We start from the raw sequence: 23,435 nt of genomic DNA on the forward strand, positions 1-23,435 counted from the left end.
AAATTTTTGTGTGTGTGGTATTAGGGGTAGAACCCAGGGGCATTCTATACCTCTGAGCTACACCCCAGCCCTATTTTTTATTCTTTATTTTTAAACAGGGTCTCACTGAGTTGCAAATGGCCTAAGTAGCTAAGGCTGTCTGTGAATCATGATCCCCTGTCTCAGCTTCCCAAATGCTAGGATTACAAGTGTGTGCCACCATGCCCAGCTGAAACTTTTTTTTTCTTTTTGCAGTACTGGAGATGGAACCCAGGTGCATTGTACCTCTAAGCTACACCCCCAGTCCTATTTTTTGGTCCTTTTTATGTTTGAAACAGGGTCTGAGTTGCAAAGGGCCTAAGTAGCTGAGGCTGTCTGCGAACTGAAATCCTTCGGTCTCCGCCTCCTGAATGCTGGAATTACAAGCGTGCACCACCACACCCAGCTTGTGTACTCAATTTATAGTGGTTAGATGCAGTGGGACATATCTGTGATCATGGTACTTGGAAGGCTAATACAAGAGAACTATAAGTTCAAGGCTAGCCTCAGCAACTTAGTGAGACCCTGATTAAAAATAAAAAAAAAATTAAAAGGGCTGGGGGTGCAGCTTGGAGGTAGAATGCTCTACTAATTAAACAATGTCAGGCATGGTGGCGCACATCTGTGATCTCAGTACTTGGGAGACTGAGACAGAATGATTGCAGGTTCGTGGCCAGCCCCAGCAATTTAGCAAAGCCCCCTGCAACTTAGCAAGACACTTTTCAAAATAAAAAATAAAAAAATGCTGGGTGTATACCTTGGAAATAGAATGCTCCTGGGTTCAATCACTAATATCACACATACACAAAAATAATAATTTTAAAGTAAATATAGCTGATTGTGGTGGTACACGCCTGTAATCCCAGTACTTGGGAGGCTGAGTCGGGATTATAAATTCAAGGGCACCATCAGCAAGTAGTGAGACTATCAATCCAGTGAGACTCTGTTTCAAAATAAAAATAAAATAGACTGAGGATATGACCCAGAAGTAGAATGGTCCTGGGCTCAATCTCCAGTGCCGAAAAGAAAAGAAAAAAGAAAAGAAAAGAAAAGGAAAGAAAAGAAACCGTCAGTGTAATTAAAAACCACATTCAGCCAGGCATGGTGGTGCACGCTTGTAATCCCCGTGCTTGGGAAGCTGAGACAGGAGGATCACACAGGTTCGAAGCCAGCCTCACTACTTAGTGAGGCTCTCAGCAACTTAGTGAGACCCTGTTTCCAAATAAAGTACAAAATAGGTCTGGGAGTATAGCCCAGAGGTAGAAAGCCTCTGGGTTCCACCCCCAGTACCACCAAAATAAAAAATAAACATAAAAACCACATTCATACACTCACTCATTCAAATCTTTATTAAGTACCTGTCATATGCATAATCCCATGCTAGTGATTAAGGAAATACAAATTTTTAAATAGTACCAACTCTTACAAAGTTAACAATCTAATGATAGTGACAAGTAGTCTAACATAATCTGTAGGAAAGGAATTATAAGTAAACATTTGCCCCTGATTGAAAAAAATCACCTTATTTGATAAAGTATAAATTGCCAGTCGGGAAACACTGCTATTATATATACCTTTTAGTTCAGCCTTTTTAAAAGATGCTAATTGTTTTTAGAGAAGTAAATGTCTTGCCCTATAACATCTTTATTATTGAATTTTTTAAAAAATTGCTTAAAGTTGAAAAATTATTCATAAGATCAAGTTAATGCCATGGACAAGACAGTGAGTTTGCAACAGTGTGTAAAAACTTGACACAAACGAGCCTCGCATTAAAAAGTTATAAATGACTTATCCTGAAGTCTTTCCTTGGGCAACTGATTATGTACAATTTTAGTAGATATGAAGCAGATAATATTGACCTCTAATTTAGATTATAACTCACAGATGCCATAATTACTTCCATCTATAATAATATACAGGGTTAAAAATTTGTATAAAAATTCTCTAATACTCTACATATCAAAAATAATTTGGAAGCTGGCATGGTGGCGCATGCTCGTAATCCTAGCATTGGGGAGGCTGAGACAGGAGGACTGCAATTTGAGGACAGCCTCAACTACTTAGGCCCTTTGCAACTCAGTGAGACCCTGTTTCAAAATAAAGAATAAAAATAGGGCTGGGGGTATAGCTCAAAGGTAGAATGCCCCTAGGTCCTATCTTCATCACACACACAAAAAAAAAATTTGGGAAGACTCTTAGGTGTGCAGCACAGTGATAGAATATGTGCCTAGCATGCATGAGACCTTGGATTCACCAAAAAACAACAGAAACAACAAAAGACTAAAACTAGGGATAAAAAGAAAAAGTGAGCCGAGTGTGGTAGCTCACATTTGTAATCCCAGTATTTGGGAGACTGAAACAGAAGGATTGCAGGTTTGCAGCCAGCATCAGCTGAGTGAGGCCCTCCACAACTTAGTAAGACCATTTCAAAATAAAAAATAAAAATAGGAGCCGGGCATGGTGGTGCATGCTTGTAATCCCTGCATTCGGGAGGCTGAGACCCGAGGATCGCCATTTCCCCCAGCAAATATAAAATAATGTATATTTTATCACTAACCAATTTGTAATAGCTGTGATTCTCAAACCTTTTCCCCCAAAACATTAAAAAAAAAATAAGTACGGTATTGTTGCAAACAGACCATATGTAGTAATTTAAAAAACAAGCTAGGCAAAGCCACCTTCTAACCCACCAAATCATCAATCGGTGGGACTCGGCCATCTAACGCTACAACGTCTCTGTTCCGCAGCCTGTGCGGGAGGCTCCCGCAGACGCCTTAACCCAGCGGCTGACACTGGCGCTGCCGCCACAGCAAGGGCGCAGGGGCCGCGTGATTCAGTCTGATTCTTCAATTGACTTGTCTTCTGCACTTTCTTCTACATCTTCATCCTTCTTGCAAGAATCCTGGCTGTTGGTATCAATACAATAATTGTCTTCCCCATTCTCTCTTTCTTCTACTTTTTCTTCATTAAAGCTAGAGGAAGAAATTCATGAATCTTTCAAAGGAAACATGAGCTGGTCTAAAGGTTTTTCAGAGCCAACCCTTAGCAACATACACCATCGTGCAGGCAGTCTTCCTCAAGTGATTGGGTTCCAAGAAAATGCTAAGAAAGCGCGAATTGGGAAACTAAATATTCCTCTGGAACTAATCTACTTCAAAACTTGAGTAACTGGCTTTTTAAAATTCACCTGGAAGCATGCTATTATTTTTTTTATGTCAGAAATCAAAGTTATCCTGCTTTAATAACAAAACAGTTCGTCACTGTAATATTTCGATTGTGTCAAACATGGAAAAATAGCAGTGTGTTTTTACCACAGTTCACATGCATTTCCCTAAATAAAAGATTAAAAAAATAATACAGAAGTGTGTGCTTTCCTGCAGGTGAGGATGTTTTCAAAGCTGTTTTCAGACATTTTACATATGTTACCTTTCTTTTTCTTCAGTGGAACTTTTCATCTCTTGCTTGCTGAGGTACTCAAACACTTTTCCACTCTGGGCTTTCTTTGAAACAAACTCATCAGATATTCCTAGTGCTGCTAGGGTGTTAGAATAATGCTTTTCTGCTGCCATTCTCGCATTTTTCTATAGGAAAGACAAACCTTTTTAGATGAGTACAAAGACTTTAAATTTCCATTAAGAATGTATGGTTTACTAGGCTGGGTGTGGTAGTGCATGCTTGTAATCCCCACGCTTGGGAGGCAGAGAGAGGAGGATCACGCAAGTTCAAAGCCAGCCGCGCTGGCTTAAGAGACCCTGTTTTCAAATAACAATATAAAAGTCTGGGAGTGTAGCCCGGAGGTAGAAGGGTTTCCAGGAACCCCAGTACCACCAAAAAAAAAAAAAAAAAAAAAGTATGGGTTAGACGCTCCACTGAAAATTCAGTCCAACAATCATAATGGATTGAAATATGCATATATATATATATATATATATATATATATATATATATTTTTTTTTTTTTTTTTTTTTTTTTTTTGCTGTACTGAGAATGAAACCCAGGGGCTTGCGACTTCCAAGCTACACCCCCAGCCCTATTTTTTATTCTTTATTTTGAAACCAGGTCTCACTGAGTAGCAAAGGGCCTCATTAAGTAGCTAAGGCTGAGACTTCCGGGAAGATGGCGACCGAGAAAAGCGGGGCTTAAGAGCCCCGCTAACAACAAATATCCATTACCACAAAATCAGCGCCTTTCATAGCCAGAAAACACCATCACCAGTGAAACAAAAAATCACCAGACTCCAGAGAGAAAGCGGACTGAGAACAGAGCCACAGAGGAGATACACCGGCCTCACGCCCGAGGACATGGCAGACGCGGCAGCAGCGCCATACTGCCAGCAGCACCGGCGAATTCACGGGACGGCTACAGCAAGCCGAGGTGAGCCACTGCGAAACAGCCAGGCGGGATTTCTCCGCGCAGAGAGCATCTAAAGCTCCCAGTGGCCAAGCTCAGCACACGCTGTAGGGATTCAGAGTGGAAATCAAAACCAAGAAGAAAAACACCAGCCCCACAGCCGAGGGCGAAGCAGCGGCGCCATATTGCCACCGGCAGCAGCAGCACCGAATTCAGCGAGGCCAGTACAGCTATATCTGCGTACTCAAGAACAGTGAGTCAAATTGCGGGCCACAGAGGAGAAATCCCAGTACTGTACTCCCTGGGTCTTGACCCAGTGGGGGAGGGGCGGTGGCAGAGATATCACACCATAGGAGAATGTGCAACCTGGCACCCCCCACAGTCTAAAGCAGCCTCTATCGACTCTCTGATAAAACCCAGTAAAGGAGTAGTGTGGTCTGAGATACTACTGACTCGATATCCAGAACACCTTAAGTGAAGTCATAGTGACCCAAGGGAAGAACCCAGAGAAGGCACAAACTTCCGAAATCATGGGAAAGAGGAATAATACTGGAGCAATAAATGCCCACAACCCCACAACATCAGAACCCGATACAACTGAAAATCAGAGATTTCTAGAAGATCAAATCAGGAAAATAACTGTAGAAATAATAGAGGTGCTTCGAAAAGAACTCAGAGAGCCAAAAAGAGATAAAGGATGCAATTAATGAAGTAAAGGCCTCAATTCAAAGCACAAACAACCGATTAGAACACATGGAGAACAGAATCTCGCTCTTAGAAGATGAGCAATCCAAAAATGAATGCATAGTTTCTAATCTAGAAAAAAATATCCGACAGCAGGAATCTGATATTGAAGAAATATGGGCCCATTTTAAGAGAGCTAACCTAAGAATAATTGGAATAGAGGAGGGAAAAGAAGGTGAAACCAGAGGGATCAACAATCTCTTCAAGGAAGTAATAGCAGAAAATTTTCCAGAAATAGAGCAAGAGGTCGATACATAGGTCCAGGAAACTTAGAGAACTCCCTTTAGACAGGATCAGAGAAGAGGATCCCCACGCCACATAATTGTCAAAATGACCAATGTGGAAGCCAAGCAGAGAATCTTAAAGGCAACAAAAACAAAGGGCCAAGTGACATTCAGAGGCAAAGCAATTAGAATCACTCCAGACTTCCCAAACCAAGTCATGAGAGCCAGAAGGGCTTGGAGTAACATATTCCAAACTCTGAAAGAAAACAACTTCCAGCCAAAAATTTCCTACCCAGCAAAACTTTCTATTAAATTAGATGGAGAAATAAGAAGCTTCCATGACAAACAGAAACTGAAGGAATTTATGTCTTCAAAACCAGCGCTAGAGAAAATACTCAAAGAGATTAACTACAAAGAAGAAATAGGTAACACACTCCAGTGTGAAGAGCCCCACCCATTGCCTGCTAGCTCGAAGACCTAAAAATAGCGCCGAGCGGAAGCTCTGTGAGGCCCATTAAGCAGTAAACAACTTTCAGGAAGTCCGGTAACCGGAGCATGGGGCGCACGGGAACACAACATACCACTGTTTGTAACAAATGAGCTAATTTTGCATGGAGCGAGTGATCTGAGGCTGATTGGCTGCTTGGGATATATAAGCGGGGAGCGGGGAGCGGAGAGGAAGAGTATGTAAGAGCCTGGGATAATAAAGAGTCCGAAGAAGATCGTCTCCGGTGTCGTGCTTGAAAGCGGCACTCCAGAACTAGAGAAACAAGATATTCCATCCAACAGACAACTAAGATTGGTTATCTGTGGAGATTCATTATTTATGTTAGTCTTTTACCTATCTGTAAAGGGTATTGTTTGCCTTTATTGTTGTTAATTTTTAGGATTTCTAGTTGGAATATTAATATACCTTCAGATATAGCAATTGGAAATATTTTATCCCATTCTATTAGTAACTGTTAACTCTGTTTACATTGTCTTTGGATATACAATATTTTTTTTTATTTTTTAGGGAGTTTGTATACTCCTCTGTTGCCTGTGCCATTGAAATCATAACCAAGAAATCACTGCCAATTTCAATGTTGTGAGGTTTAATGACCCAGATTTTCTCCTAAAAGTTTATAGTCTTAAGATTTATATTTAGGTCTATTATCTATTTTGAGTTAATATTTGTATATGGGATTAGGTAAGGGTCCAATTTTATTCTTTTCCATGTAATTATTATTTTTCAACAATATTTAGTTAAAAGATTATTACTTCCACCACCAAATGTTCGTGGAAACCTTGTCAAAAATAACTTGACAATATAGGGAAGAATTTAGCTCTAGGCTTTTATTTAACTCCAATGGCTTATATATCTGCCTTTAGAACAGTACTACACTGTTTCAATTATTGTAGCTTTATATGGTTTGAAATCAGAAAATATATATCTTCTAGCTTTGTTCTTTTTCAAGATCGTTTTGGGTATCTAGAGTCCATATTCCATATTAGGATAGATTTTTTTTCTGAAAAATAAATATATAAATATATGATAGTTTCACCTAAAAAAAAATAGAAAAAAAAATATTCTCTGGTAAGAAAGAAAGCAAAAAGAAATATTGAAACGTTATCTTTAAGTCATCAAAAGCTTGGTATCAGACAAATGAAACTGTTATGTGAAATTATCATTTTTAATTTTGGATAAATTGCTATAATACTAGATGTCAACCACTACGCCAAGCATGGGAAGGAGGGATGGGGAGAGAATGGGGTGGGGATCGGGTGGGGGCTGACTGGGCGATGTGTTCATGTATGTCTAGAAAAGTTTGTATCCCACTATGATGTATGAATACAGTGCACCAATAAAAAAAAAACAAAACAAAAAACAAATTTAGCAATATGATCGAGGTGCAGAGGTGGAGGATTCCAATACTTTGGAGGAGGCTGAGACAGGAGAATTGCAGGACTGAGGCTAGCTTCAGCAACTTGGCAAGACCATCAGCAACTTAACTAGACAAGACTCTGTTTCATAATAAAACATAAGGTGTGAAAAAAAAATAAATAAAATAAAATGCAAAAAGTAGCTAAGGCTGTCCAAGAACTGCGATCCTCTAGTCTCAGCCTCCTAAATGCTGGGATTACAAGCGTGCACCACCACACCCGGCTATTTTTTTATTCTTTATTTTGAAACAGGGTCTCACTGAGTTGTAAAGAGCCTCCCTAAGTAGACGAAGTTGTCCTTGAACCACAATCCTCCTATCTCAGCCTCTCAAATGCTGGGAGAAATATGCATATTCTATACCCAGAGAAAACTTCTACATTTGTGTCCTGAGAGACATGTACAACAATGTTCAAGATAGTACTGTATGTAATCATCTAAAATTGTAAACAGCCCAATATTGTCAACAGTTGCATGGGTAAATAAGCTCTGGTCAAAGCAATAAAAATGAATCAACTGCTGGGTGTGGTGGTTCACACCTGTAATCTAAATACTTGGGAGGCTAAGACAGGAGGATCAAAGGCTTGAGGACAACCTCAGCAATTTAGTAAGGCCCTCAGCAAGACAGTTTCAAAATAATAATCAAAAGGGTTGGAGGGAAAGCTCAGAGTTAGAATGCTATTGGGTGTACACACACACACACACACACACACACACACACACACACACACACACACACAAAATCTCCCTCCAGAGGCATTAAGGTCACAGGCTAGAGAGTGGTGGAACCAAGTCCCTGGAGCCTGTCCTGGATCTCTTCCGCTTCACCATACTGCTCTCTCCAAGTGAGGCAGTCCTCTTGGAGGCTGACGGTGTCTCAAAGCCTGAAGTCAGTGATACAGTTGTCAGATATTTGCCTAACAGGGACCATGGTGTTCAGTGTTCCACAGGCAAAACCAAAATAGCAAAGAATAATTAATTACAATGGAAAAAATGATCACTAGCACATTTCCTGATTCTCTGGGAAACTGAAAAAGCAGCCCTCAAGTTGCTGCTAAACTGCAACCACTGGGAATAACAACAGCTTTTTAAAAAGTAACTAAACACGGACTTCCGGGAAGATGGCGACAGAGAAAAGTGGCACTTACAAGTCCCGCTAACAATCGATCTCTATTACCACAAAACCAGCGCCTTACAGAGCCAGAAAACACCACCAGCAAAGAAATAAAAACTGTAAATACAAAGGACAGAGAAAAAGAGGGCTGGAAAAACGAGACACCAGAAAGAAACCAGCCTGAAGTGCCGCGGCCGCCGCGGCCGCCGCCGCGCGGAGCAGCCAGAGCCACAGCACGGAGCAGGGTGGGCTACATCTTCCCTAGCAGCACCAGGCTCCAGAGAGGAGGGAGACTCAGAACGGAGCTCAAATCCAGAGAGGAGGTACGCCGGCCTCGTGGCCTAGGATGCAGCAGCAGTGCCTTACTGCCGGCGGCAGCAGTGAGTTCACCAGACGGCTCTAGGCCAATGCACTCAACCAGCCACCAGGAGCCAGAGAGGAGGGGGGGACAGCAAGCTGAGGTGAGCAGCTGCTGAATAGCCGGGTAGCAGCCAGCAGTTTTTATGGCGCAAGGAGCAACTAAAGCTCCCAAGGGCCGGGATCAGCACACCCCGCAGGGACTCAGCGGAAATCAAAACCAGAGAAGAAATAAGCCAACATCATGGCCGAGGACAAGACAGCAGTGCCTTATTGCCGGCGGCAGCGGCGAATCCACCGGACAGCTGAACCAACGCACTCAACCAGCCACCAGGCTCCAGAGAGGAGGGGTGGACAGTGAGTTGAGGTGAGCAGTTGCTGAACAGCCGGGCGGCAGTCAGCAGTTTTTTCGGCGCAGGGAACATCTAAAGCTCCCAAGGGCCGGGCACAGCACACCTGGTAGGGACTCAGAGCATAGCTCAAAACCAGAGAAGAAATATGCCAGCCTCATGGCCAAGGGCGTGGCAGTGGTGCCATATTGCCAGTGGTGGCAGCTGCGAATCCACCGAGTCCACTACAGCTCCATCAACGCACTCAACAACCGTGAGTCAAATTGCTGCCCCTAGGGGAGAAATCCCAGTACTGCACTCCCAGGGACTTGTGCAGATAGTCTCCCTGGGTTGGAGATTTTAGCAGTGCAACCCAGTGGGGGAGTGGCTGTGGTAGAGATATCACACCATAGTTACAACTCCCGCTGGAGAACGCCCAACATGGCACCCCCCACGGTCTAAGCAGCCTCGATTGACTCCCTGGGTCTGAGACTTTGCAATACAACCCAGTAAAGGAGTAGTGGTGACTGAGATACCACAGACTTGAGATCCAGAGCACCTTAAGTGAACTCGAAGTGACCCAGGGAAGAACCCAGAGAAGGCACAAACTTCCAAAATCATGGGAAAGAGAAATAACAATGGAGCAGTGAATGCCCACAACCCCACAACATCAGAACCTGATAACACAGAAATCCAGAGATCTCTAGAAGATCAAATCAGGAAAATAACTGTAGAAATAATAGAGGAGTTTCAAAAAGAATTCAGAGAGAGTCAAAAAGAGATAAAGGATGCAATCATTGAAATAAGGGCCTCAATTCAAAGTATAAACAACAGATTAGACCACATGGAGAATAGAATCTCGCTTCTTGAAGATCACTCCAAAAATGAACGCATAGTTTCTAATTTAGAAAAAAAAATCCGACAGCAGGAATCTGACATTGAAGAAATATGAGCCCATTTTAAGAGAGCTAACCTAAGAATAATTGGAATAGAGGAGGGAAAAGAAGGTGAAACCAAAGGGATCAACAATCTCTTCAAGGAAGTAATAGCAGAAAATTTTCCAAACATAGAGCAAGAGGTCAATACACAGGTCCAGGAAACATATCGAACTCCCTTTAGACAGGATCGGAGAAGAGGATCCCCATGCCACATAATTGTCAAAATGACTAATGTGGAAGCCAAGCAGAGTATCTTAAAGACAACAAAAACAAAAGGCCACGTGACATTCAGAGGCAAACCAATTAGAATCACTCCAGACTTCCCAAAACAAGTCATGAAAGCCAGAAGGACATGGAGTAACATATTCCAAACTCTGAAAGAAAACAACTTCCAGCCAAAAATTTCCTACCCAGCAAGACTATCCATCAAATTAGATGGGGAAATAAGAAGCTTCCATGACAAACAGAAACTGAAGGAATTTATGTCTTCAAAACCAGTGCTAGAAAAAATACTCAAGGAGATTAACTGCAAAGAGGAAATGGGTAATACATGCCAGAACCAAAGAAACAAGAATTCCCATCCAGCAGACAACTAAGCAAAGAAGAATAAACACTATCTCAAACAGAAATAAGATCTTAACATGATGGGAATTAAAAATTATCTCTCTATAATCACACTGAATGTAAATGGCCTCAACTCCCCAATAAAAAGACATAAAGTGGCAAAATGGATTAAAAACAAGAATCCATCCATCTGCTGCTTACAAGAAACACACCTTACAAGTACAGATAGGAACAAACTCAAGGTAAAGGGCTGGAGCAAGGTAATCCATGCTAATGGTACCCGAAGACAAGCAGGAGTAGCAACTATGATATCAGACAAGTTAGACTTCAAACCCAAACTTATTAGAAGAGACAAAGAAGGTCATATTTTACTGGTAAAAGGAATAGTCCAGCAAGAGGAAATAACAATAATCAACATCTATGCCCCAAACATAGGGGCAGCTACTTTCATAAATCAAACTCTTTGTGACATGAAGTCACACATAAATCCCAACACAATAATACTGGGAGACTTCAACACACCTCTCACAATACTAGACCGATCTTCCAGACAAAGGGTCAGTAAAGATGCCTCAGAACTAAAGAACACCATTAACCAAATGGACCTGTTGGACACATAATAGAATATTTCACCCAACTACAGCAGAGTTTACATTTTTCTCAGCTGCTCACAGAACCTTCTCCAAAATAGATCACATCCTGGGACACAAAATGAGCACTAGCAAATTTAAAAAATGTTACATACTTCCCTGTGTCATTTCAGACCATAATGGAATGAAACTAGAAATCAACTATAAGAAGACCCAGAGAAACAACATAAACATGTGGAGACTGAACACCACACTTCTGAATGAAGACTGGGTCATAGGAGATGTAAGAGGTGAAATCAAGAAATTTCTAGAAACAAATGAAAATAAAGATACAACATATCAAAACCTCTGGGACACTTTGAAGGCAGTATTAAGAAGAAAATTTATAGCACTGAGTGCTCACATAAGAAAAACAAAATCTTCAAATGAATAGCCTAATGACACACCTCAAAGCCCTTGAAAAGCAGGAACAATTGAACCCCAAAGCCAGCAGAAGACGGGAAATTATTAAAATTAGAGCAGAAATTAATGAAATAGAGAATAAAAAACAATACAGAAAATCAACAAAACCAAAAGCTGGTTTCTTGAAAAAATTAACAACATTGATAAACCACTAGCCAACCTAACTAAAAAAAAAAGAGAATCAACCCAAATTATGAAGATAAGAGATAAAAAAGGAGACATTACTACTGACAGTGTAGAAATCCAGAGGATTAACAGAAACTACTTTGAAAAACTATACTCCAACCAAATGGAAAATCTGGAGGAAATCGACAACTTCCTAGATAAATACAACCTTCCTAAACTGAGTCAAGAAGATATAGAATACTAAACCAACCAATAACAATCAAAGAGATTGAAACAGCAATAAAAAGCTTACCATCAAAGAAAAGCCCAGGACCAGATGGTTTCCCAAGTGAATTCTATAAAACCTTTATAGAAGAGCTAACCCCAATACTACTCAAACTATTTCACGAAATAGAAAAAACCGGGACTCTCCCAAATACATTCTATGAAGCCAACATCACACTAATGCCCAAACCGAATAAAGACAGTTCAAGGAAGAAAAACTACAGGCCTATATCTCTGATGAACTTGGATGCAAAACTATTAAACAAAATACTAGCAACACGCATTCAAAACCACATCAAGAAAATCATACACCATGACCAGGTAGGGTTCATCCCAGGGATGCAAGGCTGGTTCAACATACGAAAATCAATCCATGCAATTCATCATATAAACAGAATCAAAGACAAAAATCACATGATCATTTCAATAGATGCGGAAAAAGCATTTGATAAAATTCAACATTCATTTATGATAAAAAAAACACTGCAGAGAATTGGAATAGAAGGAATATTATCTCTACATCATTAAGGCAATGCAATCTACAATAAGCCCATCGCCAACATCATATTAAATGGGGAAAGACTTCAGGAATTCCCCTAAAAACAAGAACGAGACAAGGATGTCCATTATCATCACTTCTCTTCAATATAGTACTAGAGACTCTAGCCAAAGCAGTAAGTCAAGAAAAGGAAATCAGAGGAGTACAAATAGGAAAAGAAGAACTCAAACTTTCACTATTTGCAGATGACATGATACTACATTTAGAAAACCCAACAAACTCAACCAAAAGGCTTATAGAACTGATCAACAAATTCAGCAAATTGTCTGGATACAAAATCAATCTTAAAAAATCAGAAGCTTTCCTGTACACCAACCATAAATCCATTGAAAAAGAAATTCAGAAAACACTTCCACACTCAGAATCTCCCACAAAGGAATAAAATACCTAGGAATAAACTTGACCAAGGAGGTAAAAGATCTCTACAAAGAAAATTACAAAACACTGAAAAAAGAAATCGAAGAAGATCTTAGAAGATGGAAAGATCTCCCATGTTCATGGATTGGCAGAATAAATATCATTAAAATGGCCATCCTTCCAAAAGTGATCTACAGATTTAACGCAATGCCCATTAAACTACCAAGATCATTCCTCACAGACATAGAAAAATCAGTCCTTAAATTTATCTGGAATAACAAAAAGCCCAGAATTGCCAAGGTAGTTCTCAGCAACAAAAACCACTCAAGAGGAATCACAATACCTGACTTTAAACTATACTAAAAAGCCATTGTAATAAAAACAGCATGGCACTGGCAAAAGAACAGATATATAGACCAATGGAGCAGAATAGAAGACCCAGAAACAAGTCCACACACTTTCAGCCAATTGATTTTTGACAAAGGGGCCAAAAACATACACTGAAAAAAAGATAGCCTCTTCAACAAATGGTATTGGCAAAACTGGTTAATATATGCAGAAAATTGGAAATTAATCCCACTTTTTCACCCTGTACAAAAGTCAACTCACGATGGATCAAACACTTGGAAATTAAACCAGAGACCTTGAAGCTCCTTGAAGAGGGCATAGGTCCAACACTACAACACATAGGCACAGATAAACATTTCCTCAACAAGACCCCAAAGGCACAACAAATTAAAAGGAGAATCAATACATGGGATTGCATGAAACTGAAGAGCTTCTGTTCAGCAAAAGAAACTATCAAGAACCTCAATCGAGAGCCAACAGAATGGGAGAAGATTTTTGCCACCTACACCACCGATAGAGGACTAATATCTTGAATATAGAGAACTCAAGAAACTCAACACTAAGAAAACAAAGCATCCAATAACAAAATGGGCAAATGAACTAAATAGATACTTCACAAAAGAAGAAATTCAAATGGTCAATAAATGCATGAAAAAATGCTCAACATCACTGGCAATCAGAGAGATGCAAATCAAAAGTACCCTGAGATTTCACCTAACTCCAACTAGAATGGCAATCATTCAAAACACAAACAACAACAGATGCTGGTGAGGATGTGGAGAAGTGGGAACTCTAAGACATTGTTGGTGGGATTGCAAACTAGTGCAACCACTTTGGAAAACAGTATGGAGAATCCTCAGAAGAATGGGAACAAATCTACCATTTGATCCAGCAATACCACTGTTGGGTATCTACCCAAAAGATAGGAAGCCAAACTACCAAACTAATGCATGTGTATCTATGTTCATAGCTGCACAATTCACCACAGCCAAACTATGGAACCAGCCAAGATGTCCATCAACAGATGAATGGATTACAAAACTGTGGGATATGTACACAATGGAATTGTACTCAGCCATCAAAAAAACTCAATTACATCATTTTCAGGGAAATGGATGGAACTAGAGGACATTATGCTAAGTGAGATTAGTCAGTCACAAAAAATAAGAAATCAGATGCTTTCCCTAATATGTGAGAGTGAGGGAGAAATGGGTCATAGGAGGAACTCTTGAAAGAGGAAATCCTATAGAGGAGCAAACAAGACAACCTAAAGGAGGAGAAAGGAGGGGGAAGAGGAAAATCTCTAAAACACACAATGTACTTAAACATATTGAAGTCAATCAGTAAGCCAAGCAAGGGAGGGAGGGACGGGGAGGGAATGGGGTGGGAATTGGGTAGAGGTTAAATCAGCGATGAGTACATGTTTGTACACACAAGTTTTTTACCCCAATATGATGTTTGAATATAATGCACCATTAAAAAAATTTAAAAGAAAAAAAAAAAGAAAGTAACTAAACGCGCACCCAGAGGCTGTGAATGCCAACACAGCAGCCCTGGCGGAGTGAGAAGCAAGAGCTGTGGGTGGGCAGAAGGAAGAATGAAGAAATTCAAACCTAACTCTGGATGCATCAAAAACAATATACTCATCCGGGCGTAATGGCGCATGCCTGTAATCCCAGTACTTGGGAGGCTGAGACAGGAGGACTGCAGGCTTGAGGACAGCTTCAGCAAGTAGTGAGACTCTCATAAACATAGTGAGACTCTGTTTCCCAATAAGAAATGAAATCGGGCTGGGGGTATAGCTCCAAGATAGAATGCCTCTGGGTTCAATATCTAGTATCACACACACAAAAAAAAAAAAAAGAAAAAGAAAAGAAAAGAAAAGAAAAAAATAGAAAGAATATTCTGATTTAAGAAGCTAAGAAAAAAAAAAAAGACATGAATCAAAGTCAGTGCCAGTAAGACTTCATGTGAATTTGGCTTCAAATTCAATTTAATATCTACTCGGTTAATAAACCCTGTGATTGCCAAAAAATAAAACAATGTGTGGTCTGTAATGAATCACAGGCACATTCTGCTAGAGGATAACTCAACGGCAGAGAGATCACAATTCAGTCTTATAATGGGCAATGTATAAAGTTGCAAGTAAATTTATTAAATAGCTGTTAATTAGCAGCAAGCAACAGTCACAGAAAAATAGACTGCAAGAAAAAAGTACTAATTTATGCTAAGAAAACCAAAACAATTATGACTCACTGCCATAGTCACTGTGTATATAGTTAATTATCTTTTAGCATTTTACATAAATATATATAATTATTTCTAATTGGAATAAATATTTCCCCCTTGCATTTCACCAAGCAAAAGAACTATGTAAAGACAATGAAATAAAAAGAAACAGCTAAAACAATTAGTGAGGCATGGCAGAGCAGGTCTATAACTCCAGGACTTGGGAGGCTGAGGCAGGAAGAGCCCAGGTTCAAGGCCAACCTCAGCAACTTAGTGAGTCTCTCAGAAACTTAGTGAGACTGTTTCAAAATAAAAAATAGGCCAGGCATGGTGGTATACACTTGTAATCCCAGCATTTGGGAGGCTGAGACAGGACACTGTTGGAGGACAGCCTCAGCTACTTAGTACCCGAGGCTTTGTAACTCAGTGAGATCCTGTTTCAAAATAAAGAATGAAAAATAGGGCTGGGGGTGTAGCTCGGAGGTAGAATGCCCCTGGGTTCCATCCTCAGTACCACAAAAAATAAAATATAATAAAAAATAGGGTTGGAGTATAACTTAGAGGTAGAATGCCTCTGGGTTCAATTCCTAGTGCTGCAAAGAAAATTAAGTAGTTAACTAAACAATTGTATGTTTATTTTCTTTTCTATCAAGGACACTGCTAAAAAGGATTACCTTTGTTTCTTCCAGAAATTAAAATAAGTGATGATGAAGCTATGTGTTTAATTAGTACCTTAATTCAAAAAGAAAAATATTTTTTATCACCAGAGTCCTGTTTGTAGTTAACTATTTAACTGTAACCATATACATATTTTGTGGGAATAGCATATGTGATGGCTAAAAGTTAAAGAAGAGCCAGGCGTAGTGACGCACGCTTGTAATCCCAGCATTCAGGAGGCTGAGACAGGAGGATCGCGGTTCTCGGACAGTCTCCGCTACTTAGTGAGACCCTCTGCAACTCAGTGAGCCCCGGTTTCAAAATAAAGAATAAAAGCCGGGCGTGGTGGCGCACGCTTGTAACCCCAGCATTTGGGAGGCTGAGACCTGAGGATCGCAGTTCAGTTCGCGGACAGCCTCAGCTACTTAGTGAGGCCCCGTGCAACTTAGTGAGACCTGGTTTCAAAATAAAAAAAAAGGGGGTGTAGCTCAGAGGTCGAATGCCCCTGGGTTTTATCCCCAGACCCCCACACACAAAAAAGAAAGGAAGAAAGAAAGAAAGAAAGAAAGAAAGAAAGAAAGAGTAAAAAATAGGGCAGGGGGTATAGATCGGAGGTAGAATGTCCCCGAATTCCATCCCCAGACCTGCAAATAAATAAATAAAATAAATAAATAAATAAATAAAATAAAAGTGAAAGAAGAAATATCAAATATAAAACTAACCCATGTTTTCAATATTTATTTATTTATTTATTTATTTACTTGTCTATTTTTGTGGTACTAGGAATTGAACTCAGGGGCATTTTACCTCCGAGCTACCCCCACAGTGATATTTTACCTTTTACTTTGAAACAGGGACTCATTAAGTTGCTGAGGTCTTGCTAAGTTGTTGAGGATGGCCTTTAACCTGCAATCCTACTGTCTCAATGCCCAACTTAAAATTTCCTTATGGATTTTATTTGATCCACACCATTTACTTTGCCACCTTTGCTCTGGTGCTCTGAAGCAGTGGGAATTCACAGCATGACAAGACCTTTTATTAATGCCAGTGTTCATCACTAATACATCAGAGCAGCACTCTCAGCACAGGCTAATCCCAGAGAGGAAATGTAAGACACTGCGTGGCTAATTTAATTACAATTGTTCAGTTTTGGTTCGACAAATGCTTAGTAACATCTCTACTATACCAGAAACTATCTTCAGCGCTGAGAATACAAAGATTAGGTCACCACCCTTAAAATGAATTAGCGAGAGCTGGGAATGATGGTGCATGCCTGTAATCCCTATACTTGGGAGGCTCAGGCGAGAGGAGCACAGGTTCGAGGACAGTCTCAGCAAGTAGTGAGACTCTCATCAACCTAGAGACCCTGTTTCCAAATAAGAAATAAAATCAGGGTGGGGATGTAGCTTGAAGGTGAATGCCTCTTGGTTCAAGCCCCAATACCAACAAAAAAGAAAAAATAAATTAGCTAGAACAGAAGAGAGGCTATTCAGCAGAAAATGTCCACGTGTTGCAGCAGGGGCAAAGTGTTGTGTGCAGAGACTAGTAAAAGATCGCAGGGGAAAGAGATCCAGCCCAACCTGAGGCACAGTGTAAGAGGCACTACACTCTTAAGAACAAATAGGAGATAGGCAAAGAGAGACGCTAAGGGTGTTGAGAAAACAATACAGAGTTCAAGTCTGAAAGCTCTAGCCTAGTGGTCTAGATGGCCTGAAAGTCAAGGGTGTACATGAGGGAAAGTAGTGGGCGGAGGAAGGCAGTGGGAGGCAGACTAGAGAAAGAACAGGGCGGGCAGAGGGCTCTGTATGCCATGCTAATGAGACCTGGGAGTCTATCCTCAGGGAGGAAGCAGGACAGCCTAGAGTCAAGTGTTCAGGAAAAGATAAACATGGGTTCCAATCCCAGTCCTACCACTTCCTAATTATAAACTTTATGAATTCCTGACCTTCCTTGAACTGGAGTTTCTGCACCTGTGCAATGGGGAGACTTACCATAAGCACTATTCGGGGAAGTTAATATTCAAGGCCCCTTGCTCTCCGTCACTGAAAATGAGAATGAACGGAGCCAGCAAGAGTGGGAGACTGTCGCTGCCGTGAGGCTCACCACGGCCTCCCCAGGGTCAACATCTGGCCGGGGAATGGGAATAGCAAGGTAAAGATGTAACAGACGGCTTTGCAAAGGGCAAGGCAGAACAACCCAAAAATGTTTTGAAAGGGATGAGATTCTCATTATGTTGCCCAGGCTGGTCTCAAACCCCTAGGCTCAGGTCATTCCCCTGCCTCAGCCTCTAGAATAGCTGGGGTTGGAGGCGTGCACCTGTACCCAGTTCAGTCACACCATTATCGTAATTTAGACAGGAAACTGTAGAAGTTTCAGCTGGCATTTCAGGTTGAAACCTCTACTTAGTACTCAAGGCAGATTACTTAGGAAGAAAATCTGACAGATTTCTCAGTGACCAACTCAATTGGGAAGAGAAGTAGCTCTCAGTCACCTAAATTACACCCTCAACCAATGTAAAAAGTCAAGACAAGGCTGAGCATGCTTGCAATTCCAGTACTTGGGAGGCTGAGACAGTAAGATTGCAGGTTAAAAAACAACCACAGCAAGAAGTGAGACTCTTTATCAACCTAGTGAGACCCTGTTTCAAAAAAAAAAAAAAAAAAAAGGACAGGGGTGGGTGGGTGGGTGATAGCTCAGAGGTAGAATAGGCCTGGGTTCAAACATCCTTAGTATCACACATACACACACACATGCACACGCATACACAAAGTCAAGACAAGGATCTAGTTAGAGAAGATAAATGTAAAACACATATGATAAATCTGAGCACAATTTTCCATCAGAGCAGTGAACATAAAAATTTGCAATTTGAGCTGGGCATGGTGGTGCACACTTGTAATCCCAGCATTTGGGAAGCTGAGACAGGAGGATCGTGGTTTGAGGACAGACTCAGTGAGACCCTGTATCAGAATAAAGAATAAAAATTAGGGCTGGGGGTGTACCTCAGAGGTAGAATTGCCCTGGGTTCCATCCCCGGTACTGCAAAAAAAAAAAAAAAAAAAGAGAGAAAAAAAGTTTCAATTTGGAAGCCAGGCATGTTGGAGCTCACCTGGAATCCAAGTACTTAAGAGACTGAAACAGGAGAATTGCAGGCTCGTGGCCAGCCTCAGCAATTTAGCGAGGCTCTTAGCAACTTACGAAGACCTGTTTCCAAATAAAAAATAAGTAGGCCTGGGGGAGTAGCCCAGAGTTAGAAGGTCCCTGTACCAAAAAAATATTGCAGTTCAGAACTGGAGATAACTTTTTTCAGGCAAAAGTCAAGTCATTTTAAGCTATATAATGCAGACATTCAGAACAGCTTAAAATTCTTTTTTTTTAAAAACCCATTCCATGCCGTGTGTGGTAGTACACGCTTGTAATCCCCGCGCTTGGGAGGCTGAGACAGGAGGATCGCACAGGTTCGAAGCCAGCTCAGCTACTTAGTGAGGCTCTCAGCAATGTAGTGAGACCCTGTTTCCAAATAAAATATAAAATAGGTCTGGGAGTATAGCCTGGAGGTAGAACACCTCTGGGTTCCATCCCCAGTACCACCAAAAAAAAAAAAAAAAAAAAAAAAAAGGCATTAGATGGCGGCGGTGGTATATTCTTGTAATCCCAGTACTTGGAAGGCTGAGACAAGAAGACTGCAGGTTTGTGACCAGCCTCAGCTACCAGCTACTTAGTGAGACCATATTTCAAAATAAAGAATAAAAAGTAGGGCTGGGGTGTAGCTTGGAGATAAAATGCTCCTGGGTTCTATCCCCAGCACTGTAGAACAAAAACAAAAACAAAAAAAGGAACAAGGCATTACATACAATTATATCAAAATGAGTAAGTAAAAGGCACAGATAAAAAAAAAAAAAAGGCAGATTCGCCCATGCTTGAGTCACGGACAAGCATAGTCTTGCAACTCTGCTCACCGTGAGCAAGGTTTTCATTGTCTAGTATCTGGTTGTAGTAGCTTGAAAGTCACAAAATAATACTGGACCCTCCAGAGATCTATCATGAAGCAATGTCACCCAACAAGCCTTTCATTTCAAAGGACAAAGGAGAAGAGCTGAAGTTTATAAGTCTCCCTTAAGAAAGAGATTACAAAACCAAGTATAAATTTAGAAAAATCAGTATCTACTATTCATAAGACCAGTTTGGAGCCCGGCATAGTGGTGCATACCTGTAATCCCAGTATTTGGGAGGCTGAGACAGGAGGATCACAGGTTCGAGGCAAGTCTCAGCAACTTTGCGAGGTCCTCAGCAACTTAGCAAGGCCCTATTTCAAAATAAAAACTAAAAAAAAGGGATGAGGGTGTAGCTTAGCAATAGAATGCTCCTGGGTTCAATTACCAGCACTACAAACACACGCACACAAAAAGCCCAGTTTGATCTTCCTATAAAAAAAGAAGTCCTTAGAGCCGGGCATGGTGGCGCACACTTGTAATCCCAGCACTTGGGTGGCTGAGACCGGAGGATTGCACAGGTTCAAAGCCAACCTCAGTTACTTAGTGAGGCCCTTTGCAACTCAGTGAGACCCTGTTTCAAAATAAAAAATAAAAATAGGGCAAGGGGTGTAGCTCGGAGGTCTAATGCCCCTGGGTTCCGTCCCCACACCCGCAAAAAAAAAAAAAAAAAAGTCCTTAGAAGCTGGGTGTGGTGGGCATGCTTGTAATCCCCATGTGTGGGAGGCTGAGACAGGAGGATCGCACAGGTTCAAAGCCAGCCTCAGCTACTGAGTGAGGCTCTCAGCAACTTAGTGAGACCCTCTGTGGGGATCGGGTAAGGGCTAATTGGGTGATGTGTGCATGTATGTCTCCACAAGTCTTTTATCCCATTAAGATGTATGACTACAATGCACCAATTAAGAAAAAAAAAAGCAAAAATAAATAAATAAATAAATTAATTAAATAAAATTGATCTGGGAGTATAGCCCGAAGGTAGAAAAGCCCCTAAGAGCCGGGCGTGGTGGCGCATGCTTGTAATCCCCATGCTTGGGAGGCTGAGACAGGAGGATTGCACGGGTTCGAAGCCAGCCTCAGCTATTTAGTGAGGCTGTCAGCAACTTAGGGAGACCCTGTTTCCAAATAAAATATGAAAAAGGTCTGGGAGTATAGCCTGGAGGTAGAAAGCCTCTGGGTTCCACCCCCAGTACCACAAAAAAAAAAAAAAAAGCCCCTCAGTTCCACCCCCAGTATGACGAAAAAAAAGAAGTCCTTATAGTAATTGTAGATAAGATTAAATTACATATTGACTTTCAGAAAGTTGGCAGAAATAAATCTGATTCAATTAGCCATTTCATTTCATTTTTTAATTCTTCAAAGATGTCCCAAGCATATCATGAACCTCACCTTAATATATGATCAAGATGGTACTTGAAAAGAGCCCCGTCACTAAAAACAAATTGTGAAACTAATATTATGAGAACAACTGGGTCAGCAGCACGTTCTTAATCAAGCTTATGTGCCTCGTCAACGGACTCCATGCTCAGATTTGAAGCGAAATTACTGCTGTGGTTGATTTGATGAAGCCACCACAGAAACAGTAACATGTCTCAATACTTACATAAGAAAAACTGACTGCAAATTTGGGAGCTAAATATATTAAAACAAACAAAAAAAAGAGGCTGATAGTAGCTCTTAAATCCCAATAAACACAACCTGAGCAACTCTTTCAAACAGCAGTGGCCTCTTTTTTAATTTTTCTTCTCTTTCTTGTAGTTCTTGCCGGTATTCTCTCATCCTTTCCTTTTCACTTTTTCTAAAATCAAAAAAAGGAATGGCATTTTAAAAGTCATCCAAGAAAAGGAACCTGTAGAATATAACATTTAGCTTGGAGGACAAGTCAAAAGCTCAGGGCACAGCTGATCTCCATTGGTTTTCTAGACTGACAAAATTCTCACAGAAAATAGAGAGAAACCCCCAGTGTAAGACTGCTCATTTTATTGCCCCGGTAGGAATCTGGGTACTCAGACTCCTCAAATCTTCACGGATAATGCATTAAGGGGTTCAAAGTGGCCTGAAGAGCCGGGTGTGGTGGCGCATGCTTGTAATCCCCACGCTTGGGAGGCAGAGACAGAAGGATCGCGAAGTCAGCCGCGCTGGCTTAAGAGACCCTGTTTCCACATAAAAACATGAAAAAGGTCTGGGAGTGTAGCCTGGAGGTAGAAGGGTTCCATCCCCAGTACCACCAAAAACAAACAAACAAACAAACCAACAAAGTGGTCTGAAGAGAAGAATGAATGCCCCTTAATTCATTTGTAAGTCTATAAAACCAAGACAATTATATCCAAATTATATATCATCTCCTTAAAGAATTTCTTCTGAAGCCAGGTGTGGTGGTGCACCTTTATAATCCCAGTACTTGGGAGGCTGAGGCAGATCACAGGTTCAAAGTCAACCTCAGCAACTTAGTGAGGCCATCTTTAACATAGGGAGATTCTGTTTCCAAATAAAGAATAAAATAGGTTTGGGGTATAGCTCAGAAAAATGCCTCTGGATTCTATTCCCAGTATCACTACCAAAAAAATAAATAAATAAAAATTCATACTTAAAAGAAAGTGCTGGGCATGGTGGCACATGCCTATAATCCTAAAACTTGGGAGGCTGAGACAGGAGGATCACAACAGATTGGAGGCCAGGCTGAGAATTTAGCAAGGCCTTCAGCAACTTAGTGAAATACTGATTTGATCCCCAGAACCCCCCCCCCCCACACACAAATTTCTTCTGAAAGTAATCCCTTGCTTTTACCGTTTATCCTAAATGAGATCTCCTACAGGTCAGTGGCAAAGTTAATTTCACGGAAGTGGGTCAGAGAAGACATGAGGAGCATGGGAAAGTCACATACAGAACAAGAGCCAAAATAAGTAAGTTTATACAAGTGTACTTACTCTTTGGTCAAGACCCTATCAGAAAACTATGCTCCTTCTGTCTATGTAAGATATATTAAAGCAATCAAATAGCTGGGCGTGGTGGCGCAGGCTTGTAATCCCAGCATTCGGGAGGCTGAGACTGGAGGATTGCGGTTCGCGGACAGCCTCAGCTACCTAGTGAGGCCTTCTACAACTCAGTGAGACCCGGTTTCAAAATAAAGAATAAAAAATAGGCCAGGGGGGTGTAGCTCGGAGGTCGAATGCCCCTGGGTTCCATCCCCAGACCCACACCCACACCCCCACACACACACAAACGAATAAAAAATAGGGCTGGGGGTGTAGCTCGGAGGTACAATGCCCCTGGGTTCCATCCCCAATACTGAAAT

At 41.0% G+C, this 23,435-nt stretch overlaps 1 protein-coding gene across 1 annotated transcript in view; it reads right to left on the reverse strand.

Annotated features, from left to right (window-relative positions):
- Nucleotides 1-2,851: 2,851 nt before the first annotated feature.
- FAM161A (FAM161 centrosomal protein A) overlaps nucleotides 2,852-23,435 on the reverse strand; it is a gene marked incomplete at both ends in the record, with an annotated part of 37,380 nt that continues 16,796 nt past the window's right edge. The window contains 3 exons of the mRNA XM_080711371.1: nucleotides 2,852-2,990; nucleotides 3,445-3,599; nucleotides 21,839-21,938. Of these exons, the coding sequence (XP_080567497.1) occupies nucleotides 2,852-2,990; nucleotides 3,445-3,599; nucleotides 21,839-21,938 (394 nt within the window). The remainder of the gene's footprint in view (nucleotides 2,991-3,444; nucleotides 3,600-21,838; nucleotides 21,939-23,435) is intronic.

This window comes from Muscardinus avellanarius (assembly GCF_963383645.1).
Source record: "Muscardinus avellanarius genome assembly, chromosome: 15".
Taxonomy (NCBI): Eukaryota; Metazoa; Chordata; class Mammalia; order Rodentia; family Gliridae; genus Muscardinus; species Muscardinus avellanarius.